The following is a 17,679-nucleotide window of genomic DNA, read 5'->3' on the forward strand; positions in this document are numbered from 1 at the left end:
TGCTCAGAGAATAGCACTGAGTTCTGTTCTGAAAAGCTTTAAATGCTGGCAAAGGTTTTATTAATTCTTCAATGGGACAGAAGTTAGTGTCTATTTTTTCTCCTTTACAATGGCCATCTGATTGTAATTATCTTCCAACTGTAAGTCAGAAATTAGGTAGAATAAATGTCCATGTTTATCCTCTTATCATCCACAGAATGGGAAGTCCTGCATGTACATCAATGCGTTCTGCTTACTGTGGACACAGCCCATAGGGCATGCTGAGGGCAACTAATATCCTATATCCAGCTGGGAATTTCCCCAAAGGCACAGACGTTGTCTTTAACCTGTGCCTCTGGTATTTTATGTAGCAAGGCAGCATCCATGTATGATCTCCCCATATTTCATAAATTTTATTCAAGAGCCCAAAATGTGAAATACACTCAGACAAAATGAAAGAGAGCAGGCCTTTCTGCTCTTCTTGATCACAGAATTGGCATTTCCTGGTTAATGGTAGGAAAGTGAAAGTGTTAGTCACTCAGTTGTGTCTGACTTTCTGTGACCCCATGGACTGTAGCCCACCAGGCTCCTCTGTCCATGGGATTCTCCAGCCATGAATACTGGAGTGGATTGCTATTCCCTTCTCCAGGGGATCTTCCTGACCCAGGGATCGAATCCAGGTCTCCTGCGTTGTGGGCAGATTCTTTATCATCTGAGCCACCACTTAACTAAATCAACAGACCATTTCAAAGTTGATATTACTAAAAATCAGGGGTACATTCTACAAACAAGGTGAAGACAAAAGACCAGAGATCAAAAATATGAATATGAAAAGTCATATGAGTTAAATGATCATAACTTTAGCTATACATAGCAAGTACAGCACTAACCTGCTTCTAAGGAGGTCAGATACACTTTAATATCTGTATGAAAGTGAAAGTGTTCATCGCTCAGCCGTGTCAGACTCTGTGTAACCCAATGAACTATGGCCCACCAGGCTCCTCTGTTCATGGAGTTCTCCAGGCAAGAATACTGGAGTGGGTTGCCATTTCCCTCTCCAGGGGATCTTCCCGACCCAGGGATTGAACCTGTGTCTACTTGCACTGGAGGCAGATTCTCTACCATCTGAGTCACCAGGGAAGCCCAATCTCTATGAAACACTTATCCTATTGTGCAAGCATTTCATTTATGCCCATTCAAGAAAGTCATTATTGATTTCACTATTATTTTCTCTAAGCAATAAAGTAAGTTTTGAATAGTTCCAAGATATAAGTCTTTCAAACAGTACATGTTGGAGTAAATCCAGATGCTATAAATAACACCCAAAATTGCTTGGAAACTATTTCTATAATAGACAAGCTAATTCAGTTTAAAAGGCTAAACTGATAGCTCCATGTAAACATAGCCTATGGGGTTGGGTGGGAGGGAAATATTTAGGTTCTAAAAAAAGACATCATATATATATATAAGTTTATATATGTATATATAAACTTATATCTTATACCATATATATACATATAAATTTATAAATTTTGCCTTGTGAGAACAGGAACAAAAATTCTTCAAAGGAACATACTTTATAAAAGATAAGATAGGTGGGGTATTGATTTCAGGGTATTGACAATACCCATCAGTTTCAGGATATTGACAGTCTAAGAATTTCTCTGAGCATACCAGCTAAACACTGATTCTCCTCTATCTCAAATAATGAGTTCTTATTAAGTTCCTTAAAGATACACCACAGGAAATCACAAAAGTTCATGTTGAGATAAATAAGTTACGTAGTTATAGGCTTCTCCTAACTCTGATAACACCAAGCCATTTTACATATTGTAGGATTCCTGAGCTTTGTCAATTCACTTTCTCCATTGGCCCTCAACAGCCTTTCTTCCAGTAACTCTCCTGTGTTCCACTGAACATGTCTTTGTCCCTGATACTCAGCCTATACCTTTGTATGTTTACTTCCCACTGCTTCCCGTCTCCACCGGCCTATCCTCAGGGAGAAGAACTGCATGCACACAACCTTCTCTTTCTTTAAAAATGTATCACAGCAGGGTAGTTTTCTCATCACCCTTTCCCCCCAGACAACTGGCACTGCCTGCCTTAGCCACGTCTCATCCCCCCACCAGCTTCGCCAACATCCTGTTCCCTTATTGTACGTGTAGAACAAAGGGGAGGTTTACAGACAACAGCGTGAGTGTGCTGCCACCAACTTTTCTTTTTCTTCCCTAGGATACCACACAAATCACGACACTATTTTGAAGGTAAAAATCAAGGGGCTATGCTGATAAATCAAGGGGTTTAACAACTGAGGACTCAGAAATAATCTATTCTCAATGTGATTTTACAGAAATTCATTAATGTCACATTTTCAAAATTTGTTTCTTTGTTGGTACATTTTGTAGAATTTAGAACAGTAAGAAGGTTAAATATTGCAGTTAAAAATAATCAGTTTTTAAAATGGAGCTTTAATATCTGAACAATAAATGATGCAGTGATATGACTATTATGTTGCTCCATTTAAAAAATAAAATGGTTTTCGGTTCTTGCACACTCAGTTCCCATTTTTTTTCTGATTTCAGGCAGTTAGTTCAGGAAGATATTTTCAATTTTAGATACCTTTTCTATTACTTTTATGATTCAATTATTAATGGAATGGCCATAGGAACCTTTGATTGTACATATAAATATAACCATATACTATGATCTGATAACATCCTCAAATTTACAAGAAAAATTTAATATACAAAATTGGTTGATCTTTTTTGGAAGTTAGGACATTAGTTAATACTTATATTACTTATAAGTAGAACTATAATATCTTCATTTTAAAGAGAAATATGGAATATATATTTAAATAGCATTATAAAAATGTACTACAGAAGTCTTAGATGACTATACCTCATCTAAGAGGAACAGAGGAAAACCCAAGTCCAAATTAAATATGAATGGGAATTCCATCCTACCAAACTCCATGATCCTGAGGATTCCATCAGAAGCAAAGCCTCCAAAATCGCTGATGGGAATTGTCTCACACTTTCTTGTCCTCTGTTTGGCTCTATATTGCTGAGCTCATCATTCAGAGAACACTGCCATAGAGACCCAGACCAAGAAGCAGTGGGACCACAGCACAACTGTAGGGATGCAGAGGGGGACCCTGGCCCCACTGGGCCCACTGGTGCTACCTTTCATCAGCATCACATAAACACCACAACCGTGTTTCAAAAAGTAATACAAATATTAAAATGCATTTTTCCCTCTCAATCCCCCTTTCTCTTCAATCCAGGAATATATGACAAATACATAGATTTCATATGTATATTCTCTATGCTATCTTAGTGGAGCTTCTTTTTCTAGCTTTGCGTATGTTTCCATGTTTCTGTGACTGACAAATTAGTACCACTCTCTACAGTTTCAAGGTGAAGCTCTATGAAGCCTCCTAATCTTTCTGCCTCCTTTTCCTAGCTTGTCGATTTGATTTGCTTCTAGTACTTTCTCCACCTGCCTAGAAAGTAACCATCAGATATCAGATGACCATTCTAACCCTCCAGTCGGTATCATTCTTGATATCTGCAAATATACCTGCGAGTTCTGGGACATTCAGACTGGCACAGAGCAGTACATGGCTAGAAACTAGAAGGTCAGAAACTTCTCTAACATGTTAAACAATAAGGTCCTAACCACATGGCCTGGACTTGAAGACTCATTCTAAGTAAAGATTTGGCAAATATCCAGTTGGGCTCTCTCCATGCTGAATAAAGCCCAGGTAACACCCTTTATACTAACAAGGATGGTGGCTTCCCTAACACAGCAGTCATTCCCCTAGTCTTTTCTTCAGGTCCCAGGGCAGGCATCAGCTGTATCACTTCTTTTATCAGGGCAGAAATGAACACAGGCTGAAACAAGTTTTCTTCTTTTCCATCTTGGGATCTTTTCATTCTGGGCTTTTCACCAGGAAGAGAAGAGATAGGGCTACTATTTAGCCAAAAGCCATTTAAGTGGTGAAAGGAGTATCCAGATGTTAGAGGTTTATGTTCTTCTGACACGTAAATTCCCGTCTTTCAGTGAGAAAATGGGACTCAGTTGAAATAGTGGATTGAATTCTTAGTTTCCTTGTCTTTACATAAATTAAAAAAAAAAAAAAAAAAAAAAAGCTCTGTTACAATCATACTTTTAACCAGCTAATCTAGCTTTCATCTCTTGCTGAAATTCTTCTCCAGCCAACGCCGGACTTCTTGCAGGTTGTAAAAGAAGGGGCCCTTTCCTCCCAGATAAGCAATTTTCTGTCTCTGCACAATGCACACACGTTCAAAGGCTACCCCATAAGCAACGTTGGCATTATTGTCCATGCGGTCAGCCACAACTCGGCACTGGGGCGGCAAGGAGAAACGCTCCAGGAGCTGGTGGGCTGCTGCGCATCGGTCTTCCTGGTTCCGGTGCTTCTTCACCTCGAAAAACAAAGAAGAATCCCCAGGCACTGCCCAACCATCTGAAGGATGAGCCTCATCAATGTAGACCAACAGGAAGTCAGCCACGGATGAGAACTCTTCCACCAGTTTGCTGAAGGCTGGCAGCTGGTTAGTGAAAGGAGGTCAAGTGGCCGAGCCGAAGTTGACCACCAGTGGGCGCTCAGGGCTGGCAAAGTCCAGAAGGTGGCATTCAGTTCCATCCACTGTTTTCTCCTGGGCACCATTTCCACTGGTGTCACCTCCTTCCGGACTGGAGACATGCACCACGCTGGAATTGGGGGCATCTTCACCCAGTTTCACCTGGTGATGGAAAACGAAAGAGAGAGGCAAGACCACATGAAGCACGCACTCACTTCAGTTCACTCTGTACAGAAACGATTGGCTCTAATAAAATGCGGCATTTCCTTCGGAGGATATGGTAAACACATATTGACTTGAGTAAAGACTCATCATGGCAGGTAAGGTAATGAATGGCCCTAAAGAGAATAAAAGTCTTTTTCATTCTGTCTAGTCACTAAAGGCAATTCTTCCCATCACTGAAGGTACTGCAGTTAACTGTCTTCATAATTAAGTTGAGGCTAGTGTTCTTTACTGAGCTTACTCTGTGTCAGTGCTTAGCTCACAATATATAACAAATGATTAATGGGTTTCATTTTAGAAGTGAAAAGTGAATGGTCTACTTTAAAATAAATGATCAGAGTTGTGGGACATGGCACCTCTTTCTGAATTCCCACTTCTGAATTCTAAAGTACTCAGGAAAGTCCTTTATAGTCTTGCCTAAAAGTCATTTAATCTGAACCAATGGACAAGGATACCTATGGACTCTATTCCTACCCAGAATGCAAAAACCTGGGGTCTGCCATTTATAAGAAGAGCTACTCCCACTTAATCTCTCAAGTGCTGCAACTATCCCATCTGTAAAATGGTCATTTATAATGTCCATCTTCCTATATGTGTATGGAAGGATGACACAGGGAAAAGAGCTCTGTACACTATAAATCATTGTGGGAGTGTAAGTTGCCATTATAGATGCCATGCAAACATGTGAAACTGAATACCATTTTTCTGAGTAATTCTATGTTGTAATATAATTATTCTTAGAAGTGATTCAAGCTTTCTTTGATATGACATCCTTTCTGGAGGTTTCTATAGCTACTGCATACTTCAGGGTTCTTTTGATTAGAACCTCGCCATTTCCATTAAACAAACACATGAATGAAAACATATACTTTTATGTTTTGTAGAATCTGACTTTTAATTTCTCATATTTCATGTGTGTTTTAGTTTGTTTCACCTTTTTAATCTCAGAAGTCACAAGCCATTTACTTTCCTACCGTACATTTTATTAACAAATCCCACTGGATTTAGAATACTCAGGCAGAAGAGGTGTAGCGCAAAACTGTTCTAGGTGCTCCCTTTGCATGTGGTTTAAATCATTGAACACAGACTGAAAGAAAGTTTGCTGGCCTTTGAATCTGTAAATTGATAATAAAAAGCAGGCAACATAAAAGAGCCAATTACTTCAGTTTGAATTAGCAGAACTGGATCTTCCCCTAGAATGGTTTAATCAAAGCCAATAACATTGGGGACAACTTACAACAGTATAATTGATTTTTATACACTGTCCTTAATATTACAAAACACTTCCAACTGGATTCATTTTTCCCCCTCATATAAATACCACCGCATATAACATTGATGTTAATTGAAGTCACTTACAAGCGAATTGTTAAAAACTCAACAATTTAAACCGATATAAAACACTCAAGGGGTTTCATGGAGAAGCTTCTACCTAATGTTAATACATAACTCGTTTTAACTGCAGAAGAAGTAGTCAAGAAATCCTTTATCTCCCTTGTGAAAAATCCTAGCAGGGCAGGTTTAAAACAAAGACTATAAGCTTTCTAAAATAAATATTAAAACAATAATCTTCTTTCTTAGAAAAGGAAGGTGGTGTTGTGATTTAAATAAGTACATTTTTTTCAGTCACTGTCAGGAAAAAAGTTATTTTCTTTATATTAATTTTCTTGGTTAATTTGTAAGTGGAACTAGGTGAAAAAACCTATAAACCACTTTTAGGTGGACTGTTTTATATGAGCTACATTCATCTCTTGAAATTTTAAAATGTACTATACATCCTAAAGGTATGATAAGCTTTTTAATCTATGGGTTATTTTTGTACTTCTTTGTAGATTTAGATAAAAGGTAGCATTACCATCACCTTCTCATTATATCTTCCCCATTAAAAAAAAAGAATAATGATTCTAGGATGGCTGCTTCTAACAATATTGTCACGCTGTGCTTCTCAACATGCTGTGATACGAAGATCTGAATGCATTCAGACCAGTCTGAATCCACTAGCTATTGTAGCAACTTCTCATGAAATGAGGAACCCATACACAGGAGAAGAATCATCTCTGGACTGCAGACTTGTAGGTTCCTGGTAGGTGGAAAACATCCACCTGCGTTTTGGAGTCATTTCTAAGAATGGAACAGTTGTATTGGCCTTGTGACATGGGCCTCAGATGCACCTGACTCTCACCCAAGCCGAACTGTTGATCCTTGCATTATGCCTGATTCTTCAACTGAGTAATCTAATCTGACTTCAGTCGTAGGTGACTCTCTTGTTACCTGTAATTAATTTTCTTGGAATGTTAAAGCACCTTCTCCTTCTTTAGTGACAATGTCTAGTTCGGCTACATAATTTTCTCAAAATACAAACATGTTAGTTCAACTTAGAACAAGTACAACACCTCTACTTAAAATATCAGGATAAGCTACCAAATATATCATGTTCTTTAGTATGTGTGTTTGGTGGGGGAGGGGGCAGAGGTTGGCATTTTGTTAAGCTGGAGAACAATGGATATGTATGCTTGGAATTTTTTGTTGAATAAAGTTTTGAATGGATGGTAGCTGTTATCATCTTAGCTGGAGATCAGCAAAGCATTTTACGTTAATAATAACCTTGACCTACAGTGAACATCAGCACATTGGAGTGATGGAAGACCTCACCAAGGCAGGTGACTTCAAAGGGTGAAGCCCCTGGAAGCCCCTGTAGAGACTGCCACAGTCCACACCCAGTCCTGTTGTTCTGTTCTTGATCATCTCTGCTGTTCAGTGCATAAAATGAGAGCAGCCAATCCTCTTTATTTTGTAAAGGAGCCATAGGACTTGACTGCAGATTAGAATGCCATAAAAAGAATTATACTTTTGTTCATGAGGGTGATTAGGTAAGAGAAAATGCATAGGTATGCACAATGCTATTACTACAAATAGGAGGGAAAAACACACACCCATGATTTGAAGGTCCAGACATGAGTAGATCAGTAGTCTGCTTTTATAAATGTCATATTTTAATCATTCAATTTGTCTATTTTTTCTAAAAACTGCTGATATGGGATAATTTAGCAACAATAAAGGGAAAAGCTTTTTATAAAATGAAAGTCTGCTTTAAACTGAAAAAAAAAATCTTTTAGAAGGATATTATTGTTCATTTCTCACCTTCCTATTTGGTTATCAAGAAAATTAGGTTTGTATTATGACCAAAGTTTCAAAGGGTGAATTTCTTACTCTGCTTCACACCTTGCTGAGGTAGAATGGGAGAATCATCGCTGTCTTCCATGATGGAAGAGTCTTTCCCCAGGAGCAAAGCATTCCTTGACAGAAAGCCAAAATGATGAAGAAAATAAAGTTGGTCCATAGTAACATTTAGGCTGCAGGAAAGAAGCTTGACAAAAACCAGTTATCCCCTGGTACTCCCAAACCCTGTTTGAATTTCCCACAGTGGCACAGAAAGTCTCCTGGCCACAAGTTACCTATCATCTTCATTTCTCCTTCTTAGAGGGTTTGTGTTTGGTTTTTGTCCTTAATGAGACATATTTGCCAAAGAGGCATTCAAAAGGCATTTTTTACTCTTGCGGAAGAGTAATTAGGTCGGTACCTCTTTCCCTGCCAGCATTAGCCGCTCTAAAGAGAACCCTGCCCAGTATTTAATGCCCAAACACAAGAAGCATCATTTCCACTAATTGGTCTTGAAGTTCCGATGTTCCCAAAGGGTCCCTTTATTTTGCAAGGATCAGAAAGGACATACGTAAAATGTAATATCGTCATCACTGACTTTTACCTCTCTCATCTGCTCTATTACATCTGTCCTTTCTTCTGTTTTTTAAAATCAATATCAACACAACACCAACAAGGGAGGGAAATAAAGGGTTTGTATTTTTATAACAGAAGACATCTCTGGGCCACGCTCAAATGTTGTCATAGCCATATTTATAAATATGAACAATATGGTGTATATTTGATTCCCTTGATGATAGGATCCCTTTTGCTGACAGTTTTCAGTGCATGAGGAAAAGGATAATGCTGCTTTAGCATGTGGACTGTGAAATGCAGGGCAAGGGGAAAAAAAAAAGAAAGAACCATTCATCAAGGAGAAGCTGGAAATAGAGCATATACTACTAACCTTGTTTTTCTTCCTTTTCCACAGCCTGAGAAAGGCCTCTGGACAAAATATCACCTAATCTCATGATAGAAAGCAAAGCAAATGATAAAAATTGGGGTAGGTATGTGGCAGAATTCTTTTTACACCTCCTTCTTGCTCTCCAAAGCCCTGGAAATTTCAAATTCTTTGACACAATGACCAGGCTATATCAATGTCCTTACAGACGTGGCCAAACAATTATTAAGCAGCATTTTAACCATTTATATTCAAATCGGCCAAACAAATCAGAGGATCAGCTACCTACTCTTTCCTCTGAGTTCAATTCCCTGTTTGGCCATTCTCTTGTTGATTTGTAACTTGAAAACACAGCTCGAAGCTCTATCATTTCCCAGTGTTTTATCCAAGTGATGAACAAACTCTGGCGGGAGCCTGCCTTGTGTTCTTTGGGGAGTGTTTCTTTCTTAGAAGAGCCATTTTCCATTATAGAAACGAGTGTCAAAAGGCTGAGGGGAGTGAAGAGGAGGAGGAGAATGTTAAAGAGACCCTTTCAAAACCAAAATTATATGTTCAAATGAATATGTTTTCTGTGCCACAGCAGTATTGCCCATGTAGGAGCTAAAGTGCTTGTCAGCATCTATACTGTGTGTTTATTTTACACTTCATTTAGGTAGGAGCCAGCCTCCCAGACAGAGCGGTCTGCTTACTGGTTGCATTTCTGAGTCTTTGAGTACCAGCACAAAGATGCAGTGTTAGACGCAGGGACACTGACTAGGGAAAACTTAAATAACAAACATCTATTATACACCTCAATCTCTCAACAAAATCCATTAGACTTCCTTTTTTCATCAAAATCATGCTTGGGACTCCCTCTAATCAAACCCAAATTATCTTTACAGGCTTCCCTAGAAAGTTCATTTTAAGTCCCATGCAACATTTTAACAAAGAAGGGTTTTCCGTTTTATTTTGTCCCAAGTTTTTTGTTTTTTTCATTTCTTTGTTGCCTCCTGCAGAAGCCAAACACAGGGATAACATTTTTACCACACTTGCTCTAAATAGCTTCTCAAGTATCTGCCATTCGACAACCAGGAGAGTTAGAAACGGCCTGCCTCATTGGATGGTATGTGCACACTCGACATCCCGGAACACTCTGCTTCTGGGGGTGGCAGCCTTAGGTCAGGATTGTGAAACAGGGCGACACCAAACAGAGACTCCTCCAGTGAGTCTCTAGACATGGCTACACCCAACGGCAGTGGCACAGATGGCAGCAGCATTCAGGGAAGTGATTCAACCCATTTTAGAGGTTCTGAGTGACCCTGAAACCCACCACCACCCTTGCTACACTTGGAGATGGAAGAAGACCTAAATTCAGTGCAAGCTGCGTTTACCATGTTTCCAGTCATCACACACCCAGTCCAGTCTTATCTCTGGATATATGAGTTCTTGGGTTGCTTCTTCTCATGGCAGCATTTACATAAGTCATGAAAAACAAGCAGCATGACATCAGTCATGAATTTGGTCACCAATCAGTAGACAGAAAGAGTACAGAAGAAGAACACACAAACCATGTGCAAAGAAGAAAATAGATCACTCAAGCTTCTCAGTCCCTTACAGGAGGGACAACAAAACATTGCAACACAATGAAACCCTATACATTGGTGAAAAAATAAATAAGTGATCAAGTTTATTAAAGAGGCATGTGTTTCCTTTTCTCTTTTTACTTCAGTAAGCTGCTTGATAGGAGAAACAGCCTCACTTAACGTGGGTGGGTACCATTACCACCTCCATATTTTGTGTGAGGGTATCTATGAATACAGGTAAAATTCTCCAAAGCAGTGGTTTTTCCTGTATGGCAAAAGTCAATGACTTTCAAAACAGGAAGAGTTTAATAGAGATCAAATAACTGACATTGCCATGATATCTCCTAACACCTAGGAAAAACAGATACAGGTGAAAGAACTTCCTAAGTCATAATACACCTAACACACTTGTATAAGCCCCACTCTCCTCTAAATTCTCTACCCCTCAAAATGAAACATAAACATTCAGTATATAATGCATGCAAATGAAGCGATCGTCTCAATATCTCCTTCCCACATCACCCATTCAGCCCATGTACATAATATAAAATGAGTTTTTGGTGTTAGAACTTTGAGTATCACTTAATATTATTATAAAGAACATTTCACTTACTAACAAGAGCTCTTAACTATATTCCTATCTTCAGGACAACGAATACAAACCTTCTGCAGGTTACTGCCAATAACAAAGACAAGTATCATACTAAAACTTTCCTAGTTCACCATGAATATTTTCTTCTTAAACATTTGTTTAATTTTCAGTGGAAGGATCCCACTCTGGATTCCTTGTTACTAGAAATGATTTCTTATCCTTTGCTGGTGCACAGATATTTTTTAATGTTTATTTTATATTGGAGTATAGTTAACAATGTTCTGCTAGTTTCAGGTATACAGCAAAGTGATTCAGTTATACATATAAACATACCTATTCTTTTTCCAATTATTCTCCCACTTAGGTTATTACAGAGTATTGAGCAGAGTTCCCTGTTCTATATTATAGGTCCTTTTTGATGATCTGTTTTATATAGAGCAGTGTGAACATGTCAATCCCAAACTCTCAATCTATCTTTCCCCCCAACCATTCCCCCCTGGTTACCATAAGTTCATTCTCTAGATTTATTTTTCTAGTGTTTATTTACAGAGGACTCGTTCTCTTCTTCCTCTTATTCTAGTTTTCCAGCTCTGTTTCTGAGGTTCTGTCTGCCTATAATACATCACTTCACTAGCTCCCACCTTTCTCTTAAACCCCCTTCCCCAGCATCTCGGGCAAGGTCCCTCAATACTGTTCAGGGAAATCAAGGATGTCTGCTTTGATAGTAGCTTTTATGGGATGAGTCAATTCTTCCTAAGCTCAGGGACCTTCAGGAGTCACACGGGCATAGGGGAGGACTCGGTGCCCTTTCCTCTCTGCCCCTTAAGATCTGACCCAAGGATGCTCCACCACCTCGAAGCAGCATTCTTCACTTAGAAACAAAACCTTTCTGGGTTTGAAAGGGCAGCCCCGGGGACATGGCTTCAGCAGGTAAGTGAAGCCACTGCTTCAAGGTTCTAGGCACGAGTTATAACAGCTTTGAGACTGTCGTGAACCCTAGACTTATCTGCTCGGTCTAAAGGCAACCTGCATAAGTTTTGAGAAACAAAGCAAATGTGGTTTCTCGAACAAAGTCTGGATTGTTGACAGGTTGTTCTCAGACCTTTCCTTTTCAAACAGATACCGAGTAGCTCCAGACTCGGTGCCAGATAACTGCTTCAAAAGGCTGAAATCTAGATCAAGGCAGGAGCTGAGGGGCACACAGACTTGCTCCCATTAACTCATATTTCTACCAGGAGTGAAGCCGAGACCCACTGAATCACACCCACTCTGTTATTTCCTTAAATCTTGTCAGCTCTCCGAGAGTCCTGTGTGGTGTTGACTTTCTTCCCCCCTGCTTTTTAGTGCCCACCCATTAAACAGTCTTTCCTAAAGTCTCATGCAGCCTCTCATCAACCAAAACATCAAAACCACCAGTTCATGATGAGAGCAGAATAAAGGCAGGGTCTGCCCTCCCGGGACACCTTTCTGACGTTTCCCAACATTATTCTACAGACACGAATACCCTCTGCTCCCAAGTCAAAGCAAGCCACTCCTGACTCTTCTTAGAAAGGCTCCTTCTGAAGTCACACAGTCACTGGGACTCAGTAATACCTGTCATCCCCAAATCTCAGGTGCGTGATCGTGGGACAGGTGTAGAGAGTAAACTCCCGAGCATCACCTTACGGCCTCCAGACAGGGCTCCAGAGAGCTCACCCCTCAGCTCCTGCAGGCATCTGGTCCCCTCCAGCATCTCCGCCTCCCGCCCCCGGCAGCCCTGCGGAGAAGCCCCTGGAGCGCAGCTCACCTGTTTGTAGGCGTCGAGGAGGAAGCTTTTCCAGATGCAGCGCATTCCTTCTGAGGTCAGCATGCGCCTCCACTGCCCGCGAGTGGACTTGGAGCGGCTCAGCAGCAGCACCACGTGCTTGAGGAGAATGACCGAGTCATAGAGCGCCAGGAAGAGGCAGTTGGAGAAAAAAACTGGCAGAATCTGCAGTGTGATCAGCAAGTCTACGCTGAGGATGCCCATCTTCTCTGCCTCCCGGGTCAGTTCCCTTGTGCGCTCTGGTTCCCCTTCAGCCTCTTATTTAAAAGGGGGTGGGGGTAGTGATGGAGAGAGGTGGGGGGAGGTGAAGGGGGAGGTCGGGGGTAGGGGATAGGGGGAGAGAAGGAGAAAAAATAAATTAAAAAAGAAGCCCAAGTTGTCTCCTTTTTCAAAGAAGCAGAAATGGCAAGACCAAGTTCCAGTCTCTCCAGCCCAGCAGTTGGAGTGTGCCCATCAATTCATTCAATTCGGAGCTGCTGCTTTTTTTTTTTTTTTTTTTTTCAGGATTTAAGATGTTAAAACAAAAACAAAAACAAAAAAACTGGCGTACCCGTCCCTAATCCAGTTACCCCTCTCAGAGTCGGTTAAAGACAGGCAGTTCTACTTTCATTTCTAAGCACCTATGAGACTGTGGCAGAGATTGCAAAATTTTCTGTAGCTTTTCATTGTCTCTGTGTTCAGAAATGTAGCCCGTTTCTTTCTAGAATTGCCAGAGTTTTGAAAATGTGCTTGTAGGGTAGTTTTTTCCCCCTCTTTACTCCGTTTACACACACTTTCTGTTCTTCTCCAGCCTGTCTCACTCTCTCCCTTCCCCAGGAGCGTCTGACTCCTCTTTCCCTGACTGCCTCTGGCTTCTCCTTCCTGCTCTGTCTGTGGTGCAAAGTGCCTCTCTCTGCAGCCCAGTGAGTCTCCCTGAAGCCTTTTATACATTCCCTGGCTAATTGCTGCAATAGAGAAATGAAAGCCTAATCTTGGTAAAGATCTTGACGTCATTGAGAAAGAGGGCTTTACTTTGGCCAGGACTGCAGTGAATAGAAAAGCAAAACTCGACAAGTTTTTTTTTTTTTTTTTTTTTTTTTTTTTAGAAGAGGGGGGGGTGGTAGAGGGACAGTGGAATTTTGCTTTGTGATTTAAAGAGAGAGGAAAAAATTAATACCTTTGAGGGTTTTCAGGAAATGCTCCCAAACTTTGGGAAAAGTTATTTAATATAGCATGTGGGTTGATGGGGAAACTCTCTCTCCTCTGATTATTATTATTGTTCTTGTTTATTTATAAGGAGTTTGGGAAAGAAAGGTTCCTGGAAGGCAGGTAGAAAAGAGGAAGAGTGATCAGACATGATCTCTGTTCTCTTTCTTGGAAGATGTGAATGCTTACCTTCTGTCTTTATGTCTACATCCTACAACTATCTCCCGTCAGATTTGTGACCTAGGTTCTTTAAGTACTTTTGAGTCATGGTCTTATTTAAGAAAATCCAAACTGTGAGGTGGAAAACTTTTAAACTCTTTGAATACCATCACAGCACTTCTTTAAAGCTTCTTGTAGAAAATTAGTGCAAATTTTCTTTTCAGTTTTACTGAAATTTCCAATGCAAAAAAAAAGAAAGAAAGAAACAAGAAAATCTTCCACCCATGAAAGTAGCTAGGTGACCAGACTTCCTTTCCATTCCATTTTGCCTAGATGCAGATTAAATAAAACTTTTATCTAATGGCATTAAGATGCCATCAGAGTAAGAAATACATTCTTTATAAGAGAGCTCTTTAAATTCTGAAATTGCCCTGTTTCTGTTAGCATAGCCCTAAGAAACATGATACTTTGGGGAATCTTCCTTTTTGCTTGAAAAAATTTTAATTAAATTTGTAGGTCGTTAAGAGCAGACTTTGAATTGTCTCAAGTCACACTGACCACACTCAGTGCTTGCTTTGCCCATTGCTTTCTGAACAGACAGGTACTTAGTCAGACAATGCTTTGGCAGAATGCCATGACCTCCATCTCATTCTAATTTTCTTTCCTCACTCACCTAACAGATCACCTCTAGGAATTATATTTTCTTGGAAAAAGGAATGGCAAGTACAGACATTGGGGTGGGGATATAGAATGGTAGTTGAAAATTAATTTTCGGACTTCTCCATGTTCAAGGAGCTCTCCTTATGCATGAGTTAAGCAGTGGGTGCAAATATGAGGCCCATTTCTCTGTTTTGTCCCTGTGGGTAAAATCTGCAAGATTACAGAACTCATTTAAAAGCCTAGGGCAGGCGTTATTAATTAGTGGACCCATGGGCCAAATTCAGCATGCATATGCACTTTATCTGGTTGGCATAGTGCTTTTTGGCTTTAAGAAAATAATTGAATGCGAGTGCCTGTAGGTTCTGAGAGACCAGAGTTTTCTGTCTGTTTTGGTCATTGCTATCTCCTAGCAGTTGGAACCATGCCTGGCACACAGTAAGTTCAAGGAAGGAGTCTTGAATGGACAGATGGGCTGGGCATACATTGCTCCACACTAGGGGGCACTATCCACATACAATATGCTGACACTCACTGGGGTGCTCCAAAACTTTGTACAACCTGGTGGACTTGGGGGTGGTCCTCCCCATCGGCACAGTCCTCACCACTCCCTATTGTCCTAAAAACCTGATTCCTTCATTTTTATCATCACTTTAGCTCATGGCAAGTTTTGGATTTGCGTCACATGGACTAAATTTTTAGAGAATACGTCAAAGCTTGGAAAAATGAACAGAAGTCACATAGAAAAATATTTTTCCTATGACTAGCATACAGTGTTAGCAAAGGATATTATTTGTATACATAATATACATTCACTCCATTCCCTCAGTTTTCTCGACGCACTATGGAAGAAAAGAAGGGACAAAGAAAGGGAGGTGACAACATGGTATTTTAACTGGTGTAGATGGGAAAACTATGGTGCCCGAAGTGCCAGCTAACAATGACAGAAGGTGTGGACTCAGGAACAGACACTGCCACACAGTGCCCAAGCCTGAAAAGTTCACCCCTTCTCAGACATTCCTTTTGCTCTGTGTGAAGTAAACTGGTGCTACTTTAAGGTAGAGATATCTTGGTAGCTACGAACCATTTCTCCTGCACTTGTCATTTGCTTTCAGTGCGAGTTGTATGTTTGGAAATGGCAAGACAAAGAGGATGTTTGGTAGAAAATCAGAAAAAAAAATGCCTTCTTTTAAAATGCAAAGTTCAAGGCACATGCAGACTACAAATGGTGAAAATCAGATTTTTTTTCTTTTTTACATTCTTTATTTATGGTCTTTCCTATAAAATCAGAAGTGTTTGAGAGGGTTTTTTCCTAAAAAAATTAGAAGAACAAATTGGCAGAAAGTCAATCTGATCATGACATTTCTCAGATTTCTTCTATCACTTTCTCTAAATGAATGAATGAATAAATCACAAAACCAAGCACTGTTCTTTTTAGATGGTCTGCCTAATCTAGAAATTATATTTCTCCAAAGCTATTTCTCTTTTTATCATGATTCCTAATAGCTTATTCTAGTTATTAATATTTAGCACTTTGATCTTCAAGTAATTTTATATCCTTTAAGTGACAAAAACAACCCATAAAGTGACAGAGGATGATTTCTCCCAATGTGTAAATGAGAGAAAGTAGATTATCAAGGTTGTAGAGACCGAGCTGGTATCGGGTATTTCCCCCAACTCTAAACCTCAATTCTTTTCCTGTGTGACTATTTTATTGATCCTGGTCATTACTCTGAAAATGAAAACCCTTGCCCAAAGTGGTGGTACTAGGTAATTTTACCTTCTGAATTACAAAGGATATCTGGGATTCCATATCTGCTTAATATTGCCCAACTCAAACTCTTGGTTCCATTCAAAAAGCTTGGATATCTTCTTGATCACATAAGTATTCTTAGCCTTAGCGGTTCAGTGGTAAGGAATCCACCTGCCAAGGCAGGAGGTGTGGATTTGATCTTGGGTCAGGAAAATCCCCTGGAGAAGGAAATGGCAACCCACTCCAGTATTCTTGCCTGGACAATTCCATAGACAGAGGAGCCTGCCAGGCTACAGTCCATGGGGTCACAGAGAGCCACACGACTGAGTGACTGAGCATATAATACAACCCAATATGTGGTATGCTGGTTGAATTTCCCCATACAATGTTGTACACAGGTTTTAAATTCCAAAAGAGAGGTAGCTAGAGAAAAGTGACTTAGGCTTTTTAATAAGAAGAGAATCACTATAAATTTGTTTAATTTTTTTTTTCTCTTTTGATAGCTTGAGAGCAGCATGTACTACCATTCACTGGCTCCTTCTGGTTGGAAAAGCAAGCCTCTGAGTTATAAGGCTTCCTTTGGTCTACTTTTTGACTCTTAAGTTGAGATTAAGAGAATGAAGTTGGATAACCTAAAAGCAAACCCGGAGATTTCAAGGATGGAAGCTACCCCTACTCTTTGTTGTCTGAAGACACCAAAGGGCATTCAAGAATCTATGGAATTCATGCTGTGGATTTTCAAGCAGTCTCAGTTTCATAAAATGTTATTCCTTCTAACTCAAGTGATTTGCTAAAGTAAATTTTAAATGGAGATTAAATTTTACTTTCATAAAAAAAACTTGTCTAATCAATATATTATAAATCCAATAATGTCTGGTCAGGACAGGTTGCACTGATTGTGGTCTGGGAATATGATTGCCATACATACACCCACCTGCCAAGTGTGCATTTCAGAGAAGGAAATCACAAACATTGTCGTTATTTAGTTGCTAAGTCATGTACGACTCTTTGAGACGCCATGGATTGCAGCCTGCCAGGGTCCTCTGTCTATAAGATCTAG

General features: G+C 39.9%; 1 protein-coding gene and 1 long non-coding RNA gene across 3 annotated transcripts; one reads left to right on the forward strand and one right to left on the reverse strand.

Annotated features, from left to right (window-relative positions):
• Nucleotides 1-2,801: 2,801 nt before the first annotated feature.
• On the reverse strand, nt 2,802-13,755 carry DIO2 (iodothyronine deiodinase 2). Of its 2 annotated transcripts, none has more exons than XM_055536453.1 (2): nt 12,848-13,755; nt 2,802-4,748 (listed from the first exon to the last, which is right to left on the reverse strand). In XM_055536453.1, the coding sequence occupies exons 1-2, from the start codon at nt 13,067-13,069 to the stop codon at nt 4,161-4,163; spliced, it is 810 nt and encodes a 269-aa protein (XP_055392428.1). In that variant the 5' UTR covers nt 13,070-13,755; the 3' UTR covers nt 2,802-4,160. The 2 variants fall into 2 exon arrangements, with proteins under 2 accessions (XP_055392428.1, XP_055392429.1); XM_055536454.1 differs by having other exon boundaries at nt 4,173-4,748.
• Nucleotides 12,673-17,457, forward strand: LOC129620689 (uncharacterized). The gene is made up of 2 exons (XR_008698667.1): nt 12,673-13,085; nt 17,123-17,457. It is a non-coding gene; the product is annotated as an uncharacterized LOC129620689 (long non-coding RNA).
• Nucleotides 17,458-17,679: the final 222 nt, after the last annotated feature.

The sequence above is a fragment of the Bubalus kerabau genome, chromosome 10 (genome assembly GCF_029407905.1).
Source record: "Bubalus kerabau isolate K-KA32 ecotype Philippines breed swamp buffalo chromosome 10, PCC_UOA_SB_1v2, whole genome shotgun sequence".
NCBI classification, from domain to species: Eukaryota; Metazoa; Chordata; class Mammalia; order Artiodactyla; family Bovidae; genus Bubalus; species Bubalus kerabau.